Source organism: Penicillium canescens (genome assembly GCF_028828765.1).
Source record: "Penicillium canescens strain IBT 15451 chromosome Unknown utg000008l_segment0_segment0, whole genome shotgun sequence".
NCBI lineage: Eukaryota > Fungi > Ascomycota > Eurotiomycetes > Eurotiales > Aspergillaceae > Penicillium > Penicillium canescens.
The window spans coordinates 1,191,494-1,212,016 of record NW_026703970.1 but is presented as its reverse complement, the minus strand read 5'-3'; the positions used below and the strand labels follow the sequence as shown (position 1 = coordinate 1,212,016).

At 49.2% G+C, this 20,523-nt stretch overlaps 9 protein-coding genes across 9 annotated transcripts; 2 read left to right on the top strand and 7 right to left on the bottom strand.

Moving 5' to 3' along the window:
- Positions 1–284: 284 nt before the first annotated feature.
- N7446_011322 (Zn(II)2Cys6 transcription factor domain-containing protein) lies at positions 285–1,953 on the bottom strand (the record flags this gene model as incomplete). The annotated part of the gene is made up of 2 exons (XM_058520064.1): positions 285–1,811; positions 1,882–1,953. The coding sequence occupies 2 exons, from the start codon at positions 1,951–1,953 to the stop codon at positions 285–287; spliced, it is 1,599 nt and encodes a 532-aa protein (XP_058367588.1).
- A 295-nt stretch (positions 1,954–2,248) lies between these two features.
- N7446_011321 (uncharacterized protein) lies at positions 2,249–2,548 on the top strand (the record flags this gene model as incomplete). The annotated part of the gene is made up of 1 exon (XM_058520063.1): positions 2,249–2,548. The coding sequence occupies one exon, from the start codon at positions 2,249–2,251 to the stop codon at positions 2,546–2,548; it is 300 nt and encodes a 99-aa protein (XP_058367587.1).
- Positions 2,549–5,490: 2,942 nt separating this feature from the next.
- On the bottom strand, positions 5,491–6,948 carry N7446_011320 (phosphatidyl synthase; the record flags this gene model as incomplete). The annotated part of the gene is made up of 1 exon (XM_058520062.1): positions 5,491–6,948. One exon carries the CDS (start codon positions 6,946–6,948, stop codon positions 5,491–5,493), a length of 1,458 nt encoding a protein of 485 aa, XP_058367586.1.
- Positions 6,949–7,713: 765 nt separating this feature from the next.
- On the top strand, positions 7,714–8,938 carry gldB (putative glycerol dehydrogenase (GldB)). The gene is made up of 2 exons (XM_058520061.1): positions 7,714–8,225; positions 8,279–8,938. Exons 1-2 carry the CDS (start codon positions 7,818–7,820, stop codon positions 8,846–8,848), a joined length of 978 nt encoding a protein of 325 aa, XP_058367585.1. The 5' UTR covers positions 7,714–7,817; the 3' UTR covers positions 8,849–8,938.
- A 2,140-nt stretch (positions 8,939–11,078) lies between these two features.
- Positions 11,079–13,184, bottom strand: N7446_011318 (uncharacterized protein; the record flags this gene model as incomplete). Its single annotated transcript, XM_058520060.1, has 3 exons — positions 11,079–12,565; positions 12,648–12,988; positions 13,150–13,184. 3 exons carry the CDS (start codon positions 13,182–13,184, stop codon positions 11,079–11,081), a joined length of 1,863 nt encoding a protein of 620 aa, XP_058367584.1.
- Positions 13,185–14,278: 1,094 nt separating this feature from the next.
- N7446_011317 (uncharacterized protein) lies at positions 14,279–14,576 on the bottom strand (the record flags this gene model as incomplete). The annotated part of the gene is made up of 2 exons (XM_058520059.1): positions 14,279–14,421; positions 14,507–14,576. 2 exons carry the CDS (start codon positions 14,574–14,576, stop codon positions 14,279–14,281), a joined length of 213 nt encoding a protein of 70 aa, XP_058367583.1.
- A 570-nt stretch (positions 14,577–15,146) lies between these two features.
- N7446_011316 (uncharacterized protein) lies at positions 15,147–16,454 on the bottom strand (the record flags this gene model as incomplete). The annotated part of the gene is made up of 2 exons (XM_058520058.1): positions 15,147–16,001; positions 16,074–16,454. 2 exons carry the CDS (start codon positions 16,452–16,454, stop codon positions 15,147–15,149), a joined length of 1,236 nt encoding a protein of 411 aa, XP_058367582.1.
- Positions 16,455–16,873: 419 nt separating this feature from the next.
- N7446_011315 (uncharacterized protein) lies at positions 16,874–17,292 on the bottom strand (the record flags this gene model as incomplete). Its single annotated transcript, XM_058520057.1, has 2 exons — positions 16,874–16,981; positions 17,041–17,292. The coding sequence occupies 2 exons, from the start codon at positions 17,290–17,292 to the stop codon at positions 16,874–16,876; spliced, it is 360 nt and encodes a 119-aa protein (XP_058367581.1).
- A 1,413-nt stretch (positions 17,293–18,705) lies between these two features.
- N7446_011314 (uncharacterized protein) lies at positions 18,706–19,148 on the bottom strand (the record flags this gene model as incomplete). Its single annotated transcript, XM_058520056.1, has 2 exons — positions 18,706–19,003; positions 19,057–19,148. The coding sequence occupies 2 exons, from the start codon at positions 19,146–19,148 to the stop codon at positions 18,706–18,708; spliced, it is 390 nt and encodes a 129-aa protein (XP_058367580.1).
- Between the last annotated feature and the right edge of the window lie 1,375 nt (positions 19,149–20,523).

Here is a 20,523-nt window from a genome sequence, read left to right as displayed (position 1 = left end):
GTCGAAGACTAGCCCGCGCACTCACCAGATTTAAACCCAATTGAACCGGTATGGCGCTGGTTAAAAGTGATATATATATTTTGAGAGGGGACCCGAAAAGTGGAGTGGGAAGGAACATTTGGAAGGGATGTAAGTTGATGGACACCGTGAACCCAAAGATACTAGTTGAAACCTCCTTAGAGGCCCTCTCGTGCTGCCTGCGCACCTTTGAAAGCGTGTGCTGACGCTGAGCAGCCATGGGCGGATTGATCCAACAGATGGTGAAGGCTTTGAACACCCGTTTCTCAGCCTAAAGATTGGCTGATCTCCGAACTGGTACCAGATAACACCCAGCTGTCTCCTGATATTTTACTCTCTTCGCTCTGTATAGAAAGCACATCCCTGAATTCTCTCAATCCATCGTCCTCGCCTGCTGCTCGCCGTAGCTCATCTAGCGTAACTATGTTTTCGACTAGCTGTAACGCCATTGCAATACCCGCGTGTTTGCCAATCTCCTGCATATGCCGAATGACCCACTGGCGAGTTTTACTTTTAGCCACCACGGACTGTCCCACTGTGTAGAGACACCAGGTTAGGAGATAGCTCCCAGAAACACTGGCAGGAGAGGTGAAATCAACAGACGAATGATGCTGAGCCGCCGAGGAAACGTATCCCAAGGCTTGCGGGACGGTAGCAAGCATATCGCTTTCTAGCTTTGACTGAATCTCCAAAGTCTTTTCGACTCTTAGCTTGATGTGTGCCCGCAAGGCAGGTGTGAGGTCCATGGCAAGAGCTTTGGTCAACAAGTAGTATATAATGTTGCAAACAATCATTTGAAGCATTCGTGTGTTGTTCCAGACCCTGATTGCCCAAGTGGAGTGGTAGAGATCATATCGGCCATTGAAAATAATGTCCGGGTCACCGCCACCTTCTAGAATGGTTGTATAAGGCTCTTGTACGGCAAGGTTACCAAATACTTGTTCAAAATCGTTCTGGAGCACAGTGGCCTCATCTAAAAGATGGGACCAAGGAATTTGCGCTGTATTCTGCCTCACCTTCCACAGAAGGTTCACATGCCGGGTTGCTAGCACGCCTAGAATCCAGAAGGCACTAGAAGCAGCTGTGTGCTTTGTTGCCTCTTCCTGTAATTCAAGTAGCTCCTCTGGAAATGGCCGATTCCCATGGACACAGGCAACCGTCATATCTGCACGCACTTGATTAAACATAAGGATTGCGGCTGTGCTGGTGAACTGGCTCTTGCCCCGGGCGACCAGTAGCGCTGCGGCTCCCTGAACATGGCGAGCCCACGACGCAAAGTTGGAGACGTTCTCAAAAACCCCCAATGATATGACCGACATCAAGATACTATCCTTGAGGGATTCGACAGGGGATTGTAATGCAAGATTCACTCGTTGGATTGCCTCTGAGTATTTAACACGTGCATGGCTGACTAGCTTGGGCTGTCGAGCTGCATTGGCTAGCGTCACGAGGCCAACAGCAGCCATACTAGCCACCAGTGTGGAGTGTTGGCCATCGGATTTCGAGATAGTCGAAATATAATTCAAGTATCCGCAAGAAGAGGACCCCTTGGCGACAAAATTGTCGAAGAAATAATTGACGCCTATCTCGTCAATGTTGGGAATGAGGCTGCAAGCTGGTGGGGGTGTGGCGGCGGTCTTGGCTGACGACTTCTTTTGTGCTTCGATCTCCTTGGACCGCTTGACGGTATGGCTAGTCTGGTCGCGGAAAAGAAGATCCCATTCATCTCGGTACCCGGCGCATACTTCGCGGGTGCGAATGCACTGTCCACAATGGGGAACCTGCTTGTCGCACTACGGATACAAGACTGGATTAGCATAGATGTCACGAACATGCGCGGATGAACGACTGTAGAGCACTCACCCGACGCCGAACAGCCCGACAGTTAGCGCAACTTCTAGACACTCTTGGACGTGATTCATTGGAGGATGACATGATGGTCAAGATAGCGGTCACGGGCTCTTGTTCTCTGAGTCGTAGGACTATTGCTGTAAAAGCTAGTCGGCGAAAGTATAATAAAAACAAGCTCAATCAATATCAAGGCTCTTGCGCAGCACGACGCTCATGCCTCCCCTTGGCAGCCTGTAGCTGAAAGCCCCGAAATTTGGCCCCCACACGTGGCGCGCTATGTCGTGGCCCCTTATCGTTGGATGCTAGTGGGATCAGTTCCGCACGTTTGGAGCTCAAAGAGGGGACATTGATGAATCTTCCGGCTGAGTCGATACGAGAAATGGACTTTTTGGACTCTTCCGTCAAAGAGCCTGGCAAAAGCCTCTCGACACCAGCGCAAGTGGGAGCCTTGTCAAAAGAAATTCACGTGAACCCTCAGCCACAGCCTGTTGTCTTTAAACAGTCTGAAGCCTTCGTCAAGTTTGGCCCTTATGTCACGATCGCAGAAGCACAATGTCTCTGGATAATCAGACGAACCTTTGGTGACGATATTCTAGTTCCCGAGATTTTCGGGTGGAGAGTCGACGAGGAGAACTACGTGTTTCTATATATAGAGCTTATCAAAGGTCAAACGCTGTAGGATAGCTAGAATAAGCTTAGTATTCCGGAAAAAAAGCTCGCTCTGCGATCAGTTATATTAGATAGTCAACCGTCTGCGCCGACTTAAACAAGATCCTTCCGATCAACATATTGGTGCGCCCCAGTTAAAATGGAACTAATATAAACTTGTATCTAATAAAATTACTCTAGGCTCACTAAATCATCAGTAACTTATGGATTATATTTTCCAATCATACCCGGAATCCGGGACCTTTCCTAACCATCGAGGATTTCAACGACTGATTCTCTTTCTTACCACAGTCATCGCTTTTTCCTTCGGAAAAAATACAACGACCCCTACAGGCCCTTGTTGCCAGACGGTGGAGTCATCAAGTTTACTCATGGCGACCTTCACCGAAGGAATATCATTATCTCTGTGGGCAAGCCAGCTCGAATCCTTGCTATTGTGGACTAGGCACAAGCGGGGTGGTATCCAGACAACTAGGAGCATTGTAAAGCACTCTACACCCGCTGTTATGAAGACGAACGGCGACGGGACTGGGTCGACAACTTTCTAAGCCCACGTTTGCGAGAATTTCTGGTTTTCGGAGAGTACACAATGGTGATGGGCTCGGTTTCAAAACCTCAATGGTTCTAGGAGCACACCGGCTAGGACCCTAAAGTCATAGGACTAAAGATTGGTATGCTATGATTATAGGCTATGGTTTTACGCAACATGCAGCTTTAGCTCCTCCAGGACCGCTAACGATCAACCGGCTTCTGTACGTGTTGGGGCTTTGAACACTCATAGGGCAACATACGTCATTCTAGAATGGCCCCCGGGGGAGCCCCGGGGCCAGGTCCACATATTACTTACGCCATTGAACCAGCACTTGAGCCTCGGAAACTTGAATTTACTATGGAGTAGGTAAATATATTTGTCTCGAGCGGGCAAAGAGGAACTGATCCCGAAGGCCTGGGTCAATTGTTTATTCCCCTCCCTGTAGATATTGGCAGACAGACCTGTAGATTCTTAGCAGCTGCTCTGGGCAGTCGGCCCAATTTTCCAATCGAGTTGGGCAGTCTTTTCCGGTGGGAAGGGTATTTTGCCAGTGGTTGAGCGAGATGGTGTCTCGACTTGCAATTGGCGGTAGAGAAGGTCATGACAGTGGTGTAAGAGCTCTGTGAAAGAGGTGTCTTGGTTGCGCTCTTCTGCTTGTCGTCTCCCTTCTGCTTCCAGATTTAACGACGCGGAATCCCTGCCATTGTTCTCGAAGTACTAATTTATGTGTCACGTATCAAATATCATGCTCTTTTCCCCAGAGGCTAAAGTGGTCTGGGATCAGTGCTTAAAGCTCATAGGGCTAGGCATCCTTGCACGCCCCCGTCAAAGCGGCCCGTTTACGCTGATTTACGCATGATAGGCGTCGGATGCCTAGACTTTCTGTTTGCGCAAATCATATTTGAAACTTCCTTTGTTATAAATATGTCTTCAATTTGACGTACGAGTGATAAAATGGGTCTTTCCTCAAGTTGAAGCCGAGGGTAGCACCTAGAGAATTGGGCGATTTTATGCCGATGAGGAAATCTTTATGGTGATCTGTATTTGAATGGGATGATGCAATGCGCGACATAGCTCGGGTCACCATCCGCCAGTCCTTGGCAGAGTGTCAGATCCGCTATAGATTCGATCCCAAAAAGAGCGCCGTGTTCTAGTGCAAGGCTAAGGAGTACCTCGCTATAAACGAAACAAGGCGTCCCGCGACCTTGTTTCTGGGAGACATGTATATCACAAACAACATGGGTTCTAGATCTAGATTCAGATCTAGATACAGATCTAGGCAACACTTCTTCCATAGTACTTCCCTTTAACAGCCTCCTTTCCTGGAAATGGAAATATCCTTTGTAGATCCGCATTTACCTGAGTTCAAACAAGGCGTGGCGTGGCGTGGCGTGTCAGGTTCCCGGTTTCTAGGGTTTCCGCGTGGAATACGGGATGTTGGCCACTTACATGGATAGATGCATTTCTTTTATTTTATTATTTCCCCTTTGTCTTGACTTTTACATAGGAGAATTACAATTAAGAGACAAATGTTTAGGTCTGTCTTTTGGCTTTCTCCATATTTTAAGGTTTAGGGTTCTAGAAGGGTTTTCTTTTTGCCTTGTCTTACGTTCATGGCTTTTCTGAGACATTCTACTAGATGGTATGTGTTTGGACACCGGGTGGAGATACACACTTATAGTGAAATTGTGAAATGGTGTACTATGTGTCTAGGTGAAATCATAGACATGCCAATACAAGCAAGTCAGTCTGTAGGATAGAGTTCACCGATAAGAACGCTTAAGACATCATGATGTCGTCAACGACTAAAGAACGAATCCCACGTGCGAAGTATGAAGAAAAATTACGGTAAAAAAGCCACACATCATAGAATGAAAAAAAAAAAAAAAAAAATTGCCATATGGTATTGGAGCAGTTTTGGGAATACAACTGCATGCGGAAAAAAATGCATGTCAAAAAAGGTCAAATAACAAAAAAGCGCGAAATCTTGTTCGCGTCATGGCACATGAGATGGGAATAGAGTCCAGTCTAAAAAATGGAGGAAAGAAAATCAGAAGTTCGAAACCACCGACCGGGTCACTTTTGCAGATCAAAAAGTAGAAATGGAAAAGTAGATTCGGTCTTCTCTCAGGTCGTTTGGTCTGGTTCAAATGAAACAGACTCCACGACGTGACAAAGGATATCAGAAGTCCTAAATCCCAGAACCCCAGAATTTCAACCAAAAGGAAATAGCCAAAGGGGGACCATGCATGAGAGGGACGGTGGGGGAAGAAAAGAAATCTATGAAATGACATGACATCAAAAAGGGAAAACGCCAGAGAAGAATAAGGAATCCTTCGGCCCTAGCATAGAGCAGCACATTGTTTTTGTGTTTCGTTTCAGCGTGAAAAGATATCCCAAAGAGTTTGTCTTTGACTTGTTTACTCGATGGCGGAGGTGGCCTCACCGTGCAGGACGGGGTTGACCTTGGGGTTCCACTTCAGCTGGAAGTCGGCGCCGAGCTCCTTGGCAATGGCGGCCTTGACAGCCTCGAGGACGTTGTCGAAGACACCGAAGTTGGCAGGGCTGTCGGGGGCGTTCTCGCCGGGGCCGCCCTGGAAGACACCGGTGCGGACAAGGCAAGTGTTCCAGCCGTACATGTTACCACCGATGATATCGGAGGCGGGGTTGTCACCGACCATGTAGATGTTCTCGGGGAGGCGGGCCTCGCCGTGGAGCTCCTCCATCCAGGACTTCATGACCTCGTCGGCGTAGGTGTAGGTAGCACGCTCGGGCTTACCGTAGACGACACGCTCAAGGTCGACACCGGTGAGGGTCTTGTACTGGGCTTCCACGGAAATACGGAAGGCACCCTGGGTGAGACGGGGAAGACCCTTGTGCTCGGTGGGCATGAGGAGATCACCCTGGGAGAAGTAGATGGGAATGCGGGTGGCGACGGGGTCCTTGGCCTTGGTCATGAGCTTGCCGTCCTCGGCGAGGAGGAGATCCATGATGACCTGGAAGTCGGTCTGGTAGTCACGAGAGTCGGCGAAGACCATGATGGCGTCGAACTTGACCTTGGAGAAGTCGCGGGGCTTGGCCTGAGCGCGCTCCTCGTCGGTGAGGGTGGCCCAAGGAGAGATGGAGGGGTCCCAGGCGAGGAGGTCCTTGGGGTGAACGACGTGCTTGAAGCCGTAGTTCTCGGCAACCTCGCGGATCTTGAAGCCTTCACCACCAAGGACCAGAACAGTCTCGTAGTACTCAGCCAAGGCCTGCATGGGAGTGTGGGACTGGATGAACTGGTCGGTGGAGATGGGCTGCTCGAGGATCTCGCTGAGCTGAGCACAGCGAGCCTCCTCGGTCTTACCACCACCGTTGGTCAGGAGAATGTGGGGGATGCGGATGCCGAGCTCGTTGTCACCGTTGAGAATCTTGAGAGCAACCTTGGCCTCCTCAATGGCGTGGTTACCGTGTGCCAGCACACCGTCAATGTCAAAGGCGAAAGCCATGTTCTTAGCCTTGGCGACCTTCTCAGCGGACATATCCTGGACCTGAGAGGCCAGGATATCCCGGGAGACGGAAGGACGGCTAGTCTTCTGCACGGAGGACAGGCGAGATAGACGAGGAGAGCGAGGAATGGGGAGAGATGTGCCGAAGGAGTTACGCGAGCCGCGGCGGTCCTTCATCGAGGGAGCCAAGCTCAGGTTGTGCATGAAAGAGGCGGCATCACTGATGGAGCTGCGGGTAGCGGGGATCTCAATGGTGTTGCCAGCTTCCGAGGGAATAGCCAAGCCAGAGCCAGCACGCTGGTCCCGGGGAGAGAGAGCGCCGTGGGCATCGCTCTGGCGGGGATCCTGGGGAGCATCGACTCCAAGGTCGGCGTCGTCGAAGCGAGGCATGGTGAAGGTGGGGTAATTGGAATAAAAAAAGTAGAAGGGGGAGAGAGTGGCTTCTACTTAAGAGTCACTGACACAGGACTCAATGGAAGAATTGAAGGATGAGGATGAAACTGAATAAAAAAAAAAAAAAAAGGTCAGGAGAGGGCTTCAGCATATATATACACCTGAACAGGAGAATACCGAGATTGGTATGCCATTTACAGAGGATCCACTCGGGTATCATCATCCCTAGGAATTATCGTCATCATTTTGCAAGATAGCAGTTGCGGTAGGGTGGACCATGGTGCAAGACGGATGTACTGAGTACCTGCGTCATTGTGGCTGACACGGTGTCTAACTAAGTACCCAATACACGGGATAAGAAGTAAAGCAACCGGTTGATTGGGCATCGCGGACCGAAGAAGGAATAGTGAGGTCTGAGGATGATTGGATGAGAGCGCAGTTCGTGGGCCGGAGATGGGAAGAGATGGGAGGATGACGATCGGGCGGGTCGACCGTTTCGGTGATGTCATCGTGTAAATTACCGTGTGGTCAGGTATGGTATGGTGTATTAGTATTTGTGTATTGGCCCTCGTTGCAGCCATTGAATGCTAACAGCGATATTATTACAGGTACACATGTTTGATGCTCTAGGGATCGACACGGGGATGCTACATCAAAGAACTATACTCCGTAGTCTGCACTCCAACATTGGTGGCTGCTTCTAAGCCGGTTACAGTAAAATAGTTAAATAATTAAATTATAATTCTTATAATTACCCCTCCACCCCACCTTCGTCATCGCTTGAGCTCTCCACCCACTCCTCTTCTACTTCAGAACCTCTCTTTCTCCTCTTCCTCTATTTGCTATCTACAAACTATCATATCATTATGTCTTCTGGAAAGACTTGCACATTGAGCAACGGAGTCAAGCTCCCCGCTGTCGGTTTCGGTACCTTCGCTAGCGAGGGCTCCAAGGGCGAGACCTACGCCGCCGTCACTTGCGCTCTCAAGACTGGATACCGTCACCTCGATTGTGCCTGGTTCTACCTCAATGAGGATGAGGTGGGTGATGCAATCCGTGATTTCCTCGCAGCCAACCCCTCCGTCAAGCGTGAGGACATCTTCGTGACCACCAAGGTCTGGAACCACCTGCACCGTTACGATGACGTCCTCTGGTCCATTGAGAACTCCCTCCAGCGGATGAAGCTCGACTACGTCGACCTCTTCCTCGTTCACTGGCCCATTGCCGCGGAGAAGGAGACCCAGGAGAAGCCCAAGATCGGCCCCGATGGAAAGGTAAATAAGCTCCCCCCCCGGAGCACGCGAGCTCCAATTAACCCGGTATACAGTACGTGATCCTCAAGGACCTCACTGAGAACCATGAAGAGACATGGCGCGCCATGGAGAAGCTGTACGCCGACGGCAAGGCCCGTGCTATCGGTGTGTCCAACTGGACCATCCCCCAGCTCGAGGCCATGACCAAGTACGCCAAGGTCATGCCCATGGTCAACCAGATTGAGATCCACCCCTTCCTGCCCAACAACGAGCTGGTCGACTACTGCTTCTCCAAGAACATCCTGCCCCAGGCCTACTCGCCTCTGGGTTCCCAGAACCAGGTCCCCACCACCGGCGAGCGTGTCGCCGAGAACAAGACCCTCAACGAGGTCGCGGAGAAGGGCGGCAACACCCTGGCCCAGGTCCTCATTGCCTGGGGTCTCCGCCGTGGCTACAGCGTTCTCCCCAAGTCCTCCAACCCCAAGCGTATCGAGTCCAACTTCAAGACCATCGAGCTCAGCGACGAGGACTTTGAGGCTGTCAACAAGGTTGCCGAGGGCCGTCACTGCCGCTTTGTCAACATGAAGGATACCTTCGGTTACGATCTCTGGCCCGAGGAGACTGCCAAGGGTCTGTCTCTTTAGATTAAAAATGGAGGAAATGTGTAATGAACGGACTACGAACTCTGTTAAACTCTGTTAGATGAATTGGATATACCTACATCTCAAACAAGCCTCATTCTTCCCACCGTAGTTTCATAGTTTCGTATAGCTCGGCAACCTTGGAAGGTTGGACGGGCCCCTCCCAAACTAATCTCCCCTTCACACACCGGCTGCCACAGCCTTCTCGCATTCCACCCTAGGATCCACTAGTGCGAAGGGGTCCAATAATTGAGAGTCAATCACAAACCTGGAAGAAGATTACAAGAGTACGAGATGTTACATTTGCATTTACACGGAGTACATGTATCTGTAATTCAGTTCATGGCATTGGACAACCACCAAATAAAACAGTCCAATGTCAATGGCAAGGCGATGTACATACAAGGTACATATATAGGGTTAACGTTACACCGTACCTGACAATCGAGCCGAAGCCGGATTCCAAAAAAAAAAAAAAAAAAAAAAAAAGAGGCAAGGGGGAAGGAACAAGGTAACACCGGGAAGAAGCAAAACCCAACCCTAACATAATTCCATACATGTACAAGTAACAGCATCATACAAAGCGGATAACACATCACCCTCGAAACAAAAAGGAGCAGAGTGCTCCGATGCAAACGATGTCATCTAACTTACATTCAGACTGTGGCAGCCCCTGCGCCACTTGACCGGGCTCAGCAATTCTCGCGCGCTTAGCCGCTTTCGGTTTAGTGCATAGCGCTGACTGTAGTTCCGGGAGATGTCGGAGCGCTAGCCCGTGTTTTGTATGGGAACACCGAGAGGCCGAATTGGGTTATGGGTGTGTTTCATTTTATGGAGTGGTTTGGTTGGTCGGTTGGTTTTTTAGTGGTTAATATTAGTGTGGTTAGTGTGGCGGTTAGTGCTGGAGGGGTTTGGAGGGGTTGGAGGGGCATAGAGTTGACATGTGCCTTGTTTTTGAGTGGTTGTACCCGCTACTTGGGTTGAGGGTGTATTCCATGGTTGGGGTTATGTACCTGGTACCTGAATTTCAGAATAATATTATAATAATATTTATTGTTTTATATGTTACCTAATGTTTCATTCTATTCTCTAGGTTTGTCTTTCGTTACTTGCTATTGGGTGAATATCTACGTAGCCCACTTCCTCTTTGCTTTCTGCCTTCTGTGTTGTCCATTGGATTTAATGCCTCATCTTACTCTAGCGAACAGTAGTATGCGCTAACCACGACCAAACTCTGCTAGATGCGTGGTTTTAGTTTTGCCGGTTGAAGTTCGGGTTCTAATACTCTCCGATGCCGAATTCAGATCGGGGATCCCGATTGTTGAGCCGGGAGGAACTTTGGTGGGTTGTATTGGACCGGGTAGTGGTTACTGGCATTGCCAATGGATTGGGATTGGGACTGGTGACGTCTGTTGTCTATACTAGATGCTAGGCAGGCTAGGGATATATTTTAAGTTGGTGCATGTACATTTTAGTATGCATTTGACTGGTAATAAGTTATACTTGTGGTGCATTACATTGCATTGTACATAGACATGACTTCACTAGTCAACGTTATGTAGATATAAAAACGCTGATCAATGCAAGAAACACCTGTACCTACTGTATACTTCGTAAGGGTACGCAAATTTGCAAAGCTCAAAGATCAGCATGTACCGGGTATACATACACGTATCAAGCCACAAATCACCCTAGCAAGGGCAGCAACGCCGTCTAATTGGAGGGAAGGCAAATCAAACGCAAAAGGGCAAGCCTCTGACACGAGGGATCATCGCAAAGAACAGACTACAAACGCCCTGCCCGCCTGCAATATCCCTCAATTCAAAGCGGCTAGGTGCATACATATCGGGATCTTGACCCGAGCATGCGATACGTAGGGGAACCTTCCCAATTTGGAACTATTGGAACTATTGGATGACTAGTCCGAGGAAGGTTACTCGGGCAAACCCCGAAAGTGAAGTTTGAAGTTCGTGCGTAGCGGCACAGACGTCATTCTGCATGGAATCTGCATAAGGCGGCTGGGCCGTGCTACATGATCTTATCTAGATCGAAAGGGGAAGGGGAAGGATTTTCACGAGAATCCAAATGTATTCGAAACGAATGCGTATAGAAGAAAATAACGAAGCAAAACAGGCAATTGGTATCTTAAGGACAAAACCCCCTGCATATATAGAGAGGATCAAGAAAGACGGCGCGCGACAAGATGAAAGTCCCCTATATGAACACCCTCAGGTCAAGATCTTGATCGGACCCGTCGAGCTGTGGGTGTGCACCCTGCGCTGGCCTGGAGTATACTCTTCTCCTTGTTGCTCCGAGTGGGGATACCACTTTGGGCTGGAGCAGGGAGCATGGACGTGGACGTGCTAGGAGACTTGGGCGTCAGCTTGCGGCGACCCTTGGTTGGTGTGGAGGGGCCTGCAGCCACCGGCACCGAGGCTGCGGGAGGCTTGCTTGTGCGACCACCAGTCTTCACTGGAGTACCGGAGCCCATAGCCCCCGAATCGCCTAAACGCCTCACCCGGCGCGAGCGCGGGGTTGCAGTAGCGGGTGCAGTAGCGGGTGCAGTAGGGGCGGTCGGGGCGCTTTCTGGACCACCGTCGACACCCCGGTCTGCCTGTGTTTGGCTACGGCTGCTGCGGTCACTGGCTGCTACTTTCTTTTCCGAACGTTTGCTGCCAGATCGGCGAGGCGTAGCGCCGACGTCACTGGTGCATCTCTCACCCTCCTCCTCTTGATCATCTGTGAAGTCCTTGTATTCTTCATACTCGGCCATGCGCTCCTCATTCCATGACACCTGCTTCCGCTTGGTAGATCGGCTGCTAAGGCCCTTGCGGTCTGAGCGCGCATGCTTGTCATTGGTTTCAGGCTCCTCTGACTGCTGAGCCAGAACCTCAAGAGCGACATTAGGGAATACAGATTTGCCCTTGTTGAGTCGGGTGTTTCGCTTCGTGGCCAAAGCCACCTCCTGGGCCTCGGTGCGCTGCAGGAAAATGAACTCGGTTCCTTTAGCACGGCGGAGCGCGATCGTGTTGCGCACAGCAGGGGCATTTGTGGACGGGGCCTTGGCGCGAGTGCTGCGACGACAGGCAGGGCTTGCAGGTGCAGTCTCTTCCTGGAGGTCCTTGATAACCTCATTCTGGGCTTCAACACGGGCAATGTCGAATTTACTAGGCGAGATTTGCAACTTGATAGGGGACGGAGAATTCGTAGTCAGCTCCTCCAACGCCCGACGCGATCGTGGGGTTGAGCATTCGATCTCAGGGTCCTCCGGGCTGGAAGACTGCTCAGTCGTCTCAGAGTCGGTCTGCGCCGCCTTGGCTGCACGCTTCGCCTTGGCCCTCGACAAGAAGTCATTTAAAAGCTCTGCATCTTCCCCGTCCAAAGAGCTGCGCAATGCCGATCGCACCAATTTGACTTCCTGCTCTTGCGTCAGGTTTTCGACGGTCTCAGCGGGTGCTGCATTGTCGATCACTGCGCCTGCCTCCTGGACCAGTCCAGACTGTAGATCCGCAGGCTTGGGTGACGCTGCACCATCGGGGCCCATGTCCATGGCATCATTGTAAACGGGCGTCTTGGCCGAAAACAGACCGAGTGGCCGCGGTGAGGCGTTGATAGCTGCATCTTGGTGGGTGTCATTGGCAGCTTCGGCCTGAGCAGCGAAATTGAAAACGCCCTGGGAGGTCTCGTCGTGAATGTTGAAATTGAATTCCGGTAATTTGCCTGTGAGACTGTCAGATGAAAGTCTACCAAACGGGGGTCGCAAAAGAGATGTATAAAAACCCTTTGCAAAAAGAATACTCACGTCGCTTGCGTGATGCCTCCATTTCCCACTTGGTCTCCAGGAAAGACCGCCCACGTTGTTCAACGTCAGTTTCGAGGTCCGCCGACTGGGTAGGATCCACACACTGGCGCTTAACGCCGCGCTGATAATCCGAGTTATTCGAGGCGCCGATAGACGTGCCTCGGCTTTCTGTCGCGTTCATGTTGCTAAAAGGGAAGCGAATGCGCTTCCACAACTTCCGAGTCTTGTCGCCCGCACGAATAGGAGTTGAGGGTTTTCGGTCCCACAGACGCGGCAGGGCGCCCAGGGCTTTGATAGGCGTGAAGCTGAAAGAATTCTCGGGGGCAGGCTTGGTAGAGTCGCTATAGAATGCTGTTGTCAGCGCTGGGACTACGCGCCGGTTTGTGTGTGCGATCAAAACAAGGAGGGGACTACCCCTGAATGAGGGGCTTCCCAGGCGCGCTTATTTTTGAAGCAGTAGATACTGTAGGAACGAAAAGTATGGAGGGTAGAAATCACATACCCGGCTTGCGCCCGCGAGGGTGGGATGTTTTCCATTGTTGACGCGTGGAATGTGTCAAAAAACCGTTGGAATTTGGGGGTGGGATGTATATTCAGTAAAGTCGAGTTATCGAGGGCGCATTTATGCGATGTCAATCAAAGGATGCAAGTGGGAATATAACCCCCGATTAAACATATGTCGAATAGTGATGAGTGTGAAAAGTCATAAAACTGGCCGTTGCGGGTTTGCTTTGATGCGTTTGACCCGTTGCCCTGCCAACCGCCTCATGGAGCCCACGTAGCGGTCAAGTCTCGGGTAATTGAAGATCATGAACGTGTACATGCTGTCCATATATCCTTGGCTCTGCTGTTTTAATGTCAGATATCAAGTAGAACTTGTAGTGGTGCATGTATACAACAGTTTACTATGTATAAATTTTGCTAACGGTCATTCCAATGACATCAAATTGAACATTTGGACGACCAAAGCCCTCGACAACCCACTCGACTTGTGATAATGTTAACGGTAACACTGCCGCCTCGGGTCGCGCTCAGCTCTCTGGATATTCTAGCAGACTGTCAAGGTTATAAGGAAAGTTCTGGCGATCTGGTTTCATCCACACCAAGTGTACCCCCTCCTTTTCCTTCTTACCTTAGCACAACCAGCTCAAGGATAGCGGGTAGGAAGTAATCCTCAATATATATCTTGGAACGTAATGCGGAAGGTATTGTCCGTCGGCAGATCATATAGTATTTACAATATTCAACACAGGATGGCCACTACAGGCGCCCTGATCTCATCCGTCTCCCTGTCGACACTAACCGCCGGCCAACGGTGGTGCTATTTAAACGCGTACCATTGACCGTCTCGCACGTCCACTGTGAAAGTATCTCAAGGTTGGTGCAATATCTGTTAGAATAGCTCACATCGATCTCAATTCATTGGATTTACACTTCCATGGGGGAGGGGTATCAGGCAGCACCTCGGTGCATCGTAGGGTGTTGATGTCGATGGGGTCTTTGGCAACATCGGTGTTGATGATATTCGTCAGGTTGGGAACAACTGGGAATAATTTTGCCACGTCGTTGGCTGCTTCGTAGCCTGCCTTGGGCAGTCTAGGAAGGCCCTTCAAGTCCTCAAGTCAGGTGGGCTAGCCATCAGCAAGAGTGAGAGCAATTTGGGCTTCAAACTTGAAATCGTTGGTGTCTAGGCCTGGGGCTCTTTCGGGGAAGAGATTCACAGTGTCAATATCGCCGAGCCACGCAGTGAAGGTTTCGATCACACTGTATAGCTCTTTAATGGTCAGTGCGGTAGCGGACTAAGCGAAAAGCGCGGTGATAGAAACGGTGGCTTTAGACATAAAGACTTCACGACATACCACCGCACTCCGCGCCATACTGGAACGTGTTGGTGCTCGTAATGCACACTTCAAATGCAGCATTTTTCATCTTCAAATTATCTTAAATACCTTATAATCTGAGTCCAGAGAGACATATTTACATCTCACATGATAAAAGGCATCATTCCAGATCATTACGTGTACAGGTGCGACGAACTTGCACAAGGAAAGTCCCATTTGTAGTGTTTTTCTCCTCATGTGGCCGAATATCCGACCGAATAATGCGCCATTAAACTAGTATCAGCTTAAATTGTATTCTCCCTTATACCTGTTGCGTCCAAGAGAATGTGTGTTATATAATTGTCTCAAGAATTGAAGAATCTGAGGTAAATACGAGCCGACCCCAGAGTAGCCTTGATGGCGAGACATGGTGTGAATGAAGCTTACTCGCACTGCGGGCTCCTTCATTGGCGTGGTCGTAGATAGATTCTGGTTGGTTCCTTCTGGTCCCGTCAAAATAGAGAGGAGCTGCTTTACAAGATATCATAAAATGTAAGGCTTGGTTGCTAAGGGTAGCAAATGGGGCATCCGAATCATCATATATACAGGTGTCAAAACGAGCGCTGAAAAAGAGTTTCCTAACTTAGAGTGAAAAGAAGATGACGTTCGTGACAAAACTTTACCCCAACAGGTATTTCTGCCAGCTCTGTTTCCAGGGCTTCCAAGTCCCTCCGAAGCGATGGTTCACGCAGGCTTGGGGACTATTGAATCCTTCCGCTTCGCTGTGTCTTTGTCCATTACCCCACGAGTTCACAGGAAGAACGCACAGACCTCCCAGTTGCTTTCCTAGTTTTGCATCGGACCCTTTGATACAGCGAGGCAATTTAAGCCGGTAGAAAGGTGCCCATGTCACGCGCTGAATAGGAGAAGCCCCCGACGGAGGGACCATATCTCCAAGGCCCGCGTCAGCCTTCACAGATTCTTGGATGAGAGGATGGCTGGCAGGAAGAGTGTCAGAAAGGACATCCAGGACGGCATCTGTGAACACCCCGGGTCCGGTAATTTCTAAAGTAGCCAGCTCATTGTACCTAGCGCCTAAGAAAAAGTTGCTTTGGTCGATGTGACGTCTAGTGTGTGACAGCACCCGGACGATGATCTCCCTAAGAAGTGGGCTGAAGCGCTGTGGCGCATACATGGTGTATTGAACAAAGCCATAACTTCGAACCCAATGCCAATCATGCATCTTTTGGGGTGACGCAAAAGGCTCATCGATCTCCACTCCGACCACTAGTGATATATCTGGGTCTACAGTATCAGCGAATCCCGCATCTCGTAACGCGGGACACGACTTGATGGACCGCGCCGGAAAGATATCCATATCTGAATAGTAGCCACCATAATACCATAGTATAAGATAGCGAAGCAAATCGGCACGAAGTACGTTGTGTGGGTACATTTCGTACAGATAAGCCAGATCTGGAATGGATGCCAGAGTTTCAGTGATAAAACTGTCAGCCCATTCGCTTGTCACGAGCTGTTGATTATAAAGTCAGCATCATATGCACAAGGGTTGCAATAGCTGAGTGCAAAAATCATATATCCATACCATATATTCCCAGTCAGAATTCTTCTCCTGAAAAAGAATGGAATCTTCGCCTCGCTGCTGCGCGCCCGCGGTTTGCCCCAGCATGATCTGCCACAGCGTCTGGGGTGCGGTCGCATTGCCGCGGAGCTGGCCCTCTATCTCCAGCTCGCGCAGCGCCTTGGACAGCTTGGTCTCGTAGCGATGGTCAGGTTCTGCTCGAAATGTTGAGTGATGAAGGTATCGCGGCCGGTCTCCACTGTGCAGCCGCTTATCGCGAGCGTTCAATCCGAACCGGAGCGGGAGAAGTGTTTTCATGAGGACGATGACAATGACGACGGCTAGCACGAAAACACCTTTCTGCTGGCCCAGAGACCTCAGCGAGGTCCGGTATCGCCTCAACATGTTGAAACATGGGCCATGGAGGTGTCAAGACGTCAAAATATAGCATATCAGAATATAACTCAGGGTGAATCAGGGATCCTGCTGTGACTGGTGCGCCGATCGTTGCTTGTTTTTCCCCTCGTGCGGGCTGAGAGGAGCGTTCTAAGTGGTTGCTCGGAACTTATTTGACTAGTGTGGCGTATACCCTAGAATCTCCAAACTACAATGCAGAGAACGTTATGTGTGATGTGCTGTGCATTGCTTCTACTAACTACTATTCAAAAACGCACCATTGGAGAATTATCCCCGTGGAAATGTTCTAATCACATTTTATCGTAAGTACCCAGCCGTCTAGCGCCATGCACAATCCTTTCTCCTCCCTTTAATCACGATAACAGTCTCAGAACCATCTCAATCACATGATGGGCTATATTTGCAAATCAGTTGCAACACAACAGGGAGAATCCTGGGTTGTGCGCGGTTTGAACCCAGGCTGGCGCAGGCGACGTGTGAGCCCAGTGTGTGGTTGGGACAAGAGGAGTGTGAACCTTTCAATTGTTATGTTAGGACAATCCACACCCAGTATGCCAGTCTCCATCTTCCCTACCCAACAGTCGGGGCAGTCACAGTCCGAGCCGGAAGTAGTGGAGACGCCGCCGCAGCAGGTATCGAAGATCGACAGACCATCCGAGATCGAATCAGCTTGACAGTCATTGCCGTCCTGGAAGGTTCCACCCAATGCGTCGCAACAGCTTTGGGTCCTCGGGGTATTCTGCTCGCCGTTTACAATACACTTGCAAGCGTACGTTGGAACCGAGAGGGCAGTAACGGTGACAAGAACAAGATTGACGAACCGCATATTGGGAGATAAGAGGTTGCAAAGATAATGAATCAAAGGGAAAAGGGGCTGAAAGTAGGTAATATAGACTCGCAGATAATGGTGGATACTCAGATAATCAGTCTTTTGGATTCCGGTTCTTCTCCTTTAAATAAGTTACGGATATTGAACATCCTGTCTGTCTAGAAAGGAAGTCTGTAGGTGCAGGTACTAACGCGCCACGGTACACTCCAAATGAGCACAGATTCCACAAAGCTGAAGGATTCACGGCTTTGAAGGAACATCTCCGGCTTACGCTACAACAGAAGCAGGGATCACCCACACGTGCTCTTAAAGATTTTCACAGAAGGATCTAGGATCGAGCCGTCTAATATGGGACCTACCCCGCTGTAAAGAGCAAAGCAGAAGCCAAAACATGAGATATTCATAGATCAGGTAGTAACGGATTGATTCTGCCTCTTTCCGGGAAATAAAGTCCTCCTCACTAGTGGAGTGTAACGAAAGCGATCATCAATGGAGTTGCTCTTCCTAGAGATCTGGAATCATAGTACATCCCGATTCAACTGTTTTAGGACAGCTGGTACTTAATCGTTCGGCTCTACTAATATCAACCAGCGAAAAATCTCTCTATATCGATAATTTCAATAGGGGCATGGAAGAGGCTTCAAAAGACATCAAAAAGACAAGTACAAAGACGTGCAGAAGCATAGGCTGATAATGGAGGAAAGACAGTCGAATGTATCGCGAGACTTTCGAGATCCAATGCAAAATCAACGACCTTGTCAAATTATCGGGTAATCTGAGCCTGATGTTTCAACAAGCGTTAGATTTGACGGAGTGCCAAGCCGTGAGCTGCGCCCCATGCCAAGCAAACCCTCAGATAAACTATATTATGGGGTAACTCCACCCGATACGAGATGAACGATGATAATAGAAACGAATATAGCGTCAGGTCTCCAAGGATTTCTAAGGAATTGTCCGGAACATGATGCTGCCCTCGCAAATTACAGTTGACCGCCGGGGATACCGACAGGTTGCGGCACTGGGTTTGAAGTGCCAGCCCGATGGTGATGGAGTCACGGATACTGGATGACGAAAAGGAAAATAAAATCAATAGCTAGACCTACAAAGGCTATATATCGGCAAGCAGAGTGAGATGTAAAAATATCATAATAAAACAATAACCTCTTAAGTGATACTAGAATATACCTGAAAACCATCATTATAAGACTAAGATTATGGTGACATAACGACGATTTCAAAGCATCATGAACATGGAAATAAAGACAAGCGAGGGTGGTACCAAAGAGACCAGTGGTATTATTCTGGGAAGCGGCTCCCTTATAGATAGAGGCCACCAGCCCAGAGCCAACAAGGGCCTTCCAAGTACAGTGAGCACAACGGCTATTGACGAAAAGCCAGCTCTGGTTTTGATCACGATTGTTCCTTAATAGTAACAGGAATAGTCCCAGACTCATTCCAGTCGCCTATTTCAACCATGTACCTTTCATTGTGGTTGAGCTTTCTGAACCGTTCTCCGGGCTGCGTAGAGGCTCCCCAGGCTAGACTGCAAATCCTCGTATCCTTTACGTCGTCCACAAGATCAACGCTTCCTTCGGACCCGTTTGTAGAGCAGATAGTCCGCATACCACCGTTATGGCGAATCACCATGTCGTCAACATCCTCAGCAGTCAAGATATCACTTCGGTCATCCTCATTGTAAAATTCGCCACTGCGCAGATATCAGAAAACACCGCCTTCACAATTAGGCGAAAGAGAAGATACCTGTGAATGTCCGCGTTTTCGATACGGATATCATACTTCAAGTCATCTTGAATTTGGATTTGGAGGTTTTGATCGGGAAAAGCGGAGGCCATAATTAGTCGATAGGCTGGTTGAATCTGAGGAACTGTTTGACAGAGCAAATGTGGATAACGAATACTGCGTTAACAATTGAAACAGCCGGGGGATAAGCACTATATACCAGTAGGAGAGGTGACGTGGTCTATGACGGTTGCTCGATTTTTCAATCGTGGAAAGGCGCGGCTCCATGTATATTAGGATCTGCTTTGCCAAAATTCATTGGTCACCCGGTGTTGTTTGGAGACGTGTATTTAATTACTGAGTTGTGACTCGCACAACTCGTATGATTTAGACTTTCTCATACAATGGTCTCGAAGTTTGCGACCGACCATCGATTCTCCTCTTCCGAAATAGAACAGTCTGGGGTCTCGTCCATCATCAACAAGTATGAATACCAGACGTATAGTACCTTACTAGTAACTATCTTGATATGGCTTACTCCTTGCCGGTCTAGCCTGTCTAGCCTGTCTTCGCTAAAGTATCGTAGCCGTCCTTTTCAAAATGGGTTTCGAGAGTCTCCCTCCTAATGAGTGTAATGTGCCTTTGAGTAACTGGAAACTGGATTAAACCATTCTTAATACCCTGCAGATATTCAAGTCAATCTAAATCACATTCAAAGCGATTCGCTTGGACAATTCATGCTGTTTTTTGCCAACCGAAAGATGGAAGCGAGCCGCACAAACCCCGCAATCCGGGTGTCATCAATCCCGGTACTGCCGGGCTACCAGGACCGAATCCCATGGTTAGGCCTTTTTGGCCTAATATTAGTGTTTTGCTTTTGATGATTGAGTTCGGTCCATGAGATCATCATGAGTTACAATTGCCTGTCTATTGATCTACCTCAGCAGGCGACGCAGTCAACTGGTTTCCAACCGAATACAATGGGGTTACAAATAGTCATATACATCGTGTTAAGGTTAGAAGAATACGCCTAGCCTCTAATCGACAAAACAACCTTAAGGTTTCGATCCTTCTTAAGTAGGAAAAGCTCCTTAACACATCTATAGCTATTATTCCCGGTATCAGCCTATGAATCAGTGGAGTAGTGCTTGTCGGTGTCCGACTAAGTATCCGATAGGACCACCTTACTAGAGGCTCGGGTATTAGCAAATGCGTAAAGAACACAGGTTAATTTCTCGGCAGGGATATCCTAAGGCTAGAAGTTGCGAGCATAGATGCCCTAATAGTGGTAAGGTAGTTTAATTTAGTGATAGAGTAAATATGGTTCAAACTCATACCTAGTTCACAAAGTATGCCACGGAACGATATCCGTTAACATCACGAGTAGCAATGTTAGTCGTATTAGCCTTAGTCAAGTAGGAAATGTAGGTAGCGTTAGCCAGCCACGCTAAGCCCAGCATATAAGGAAGGACAAAGTGTATCGTGAGA

Coding starts and splice junctions, on each gene's coding strand:
- gldB (XM_058520061.1), top strand. CDS start 7,818: ATGTCTTCTGGAAAGACTTGCACATTGAGCAACGGAGTCAAGCTCCCC. Junction 8,226..8,278: donor AGATCGGCCCCGATGGAAAG/GTAAATAAGCTC, acceptor CCCGGTATACAG/TACGTGATCCTCAAGGACCT.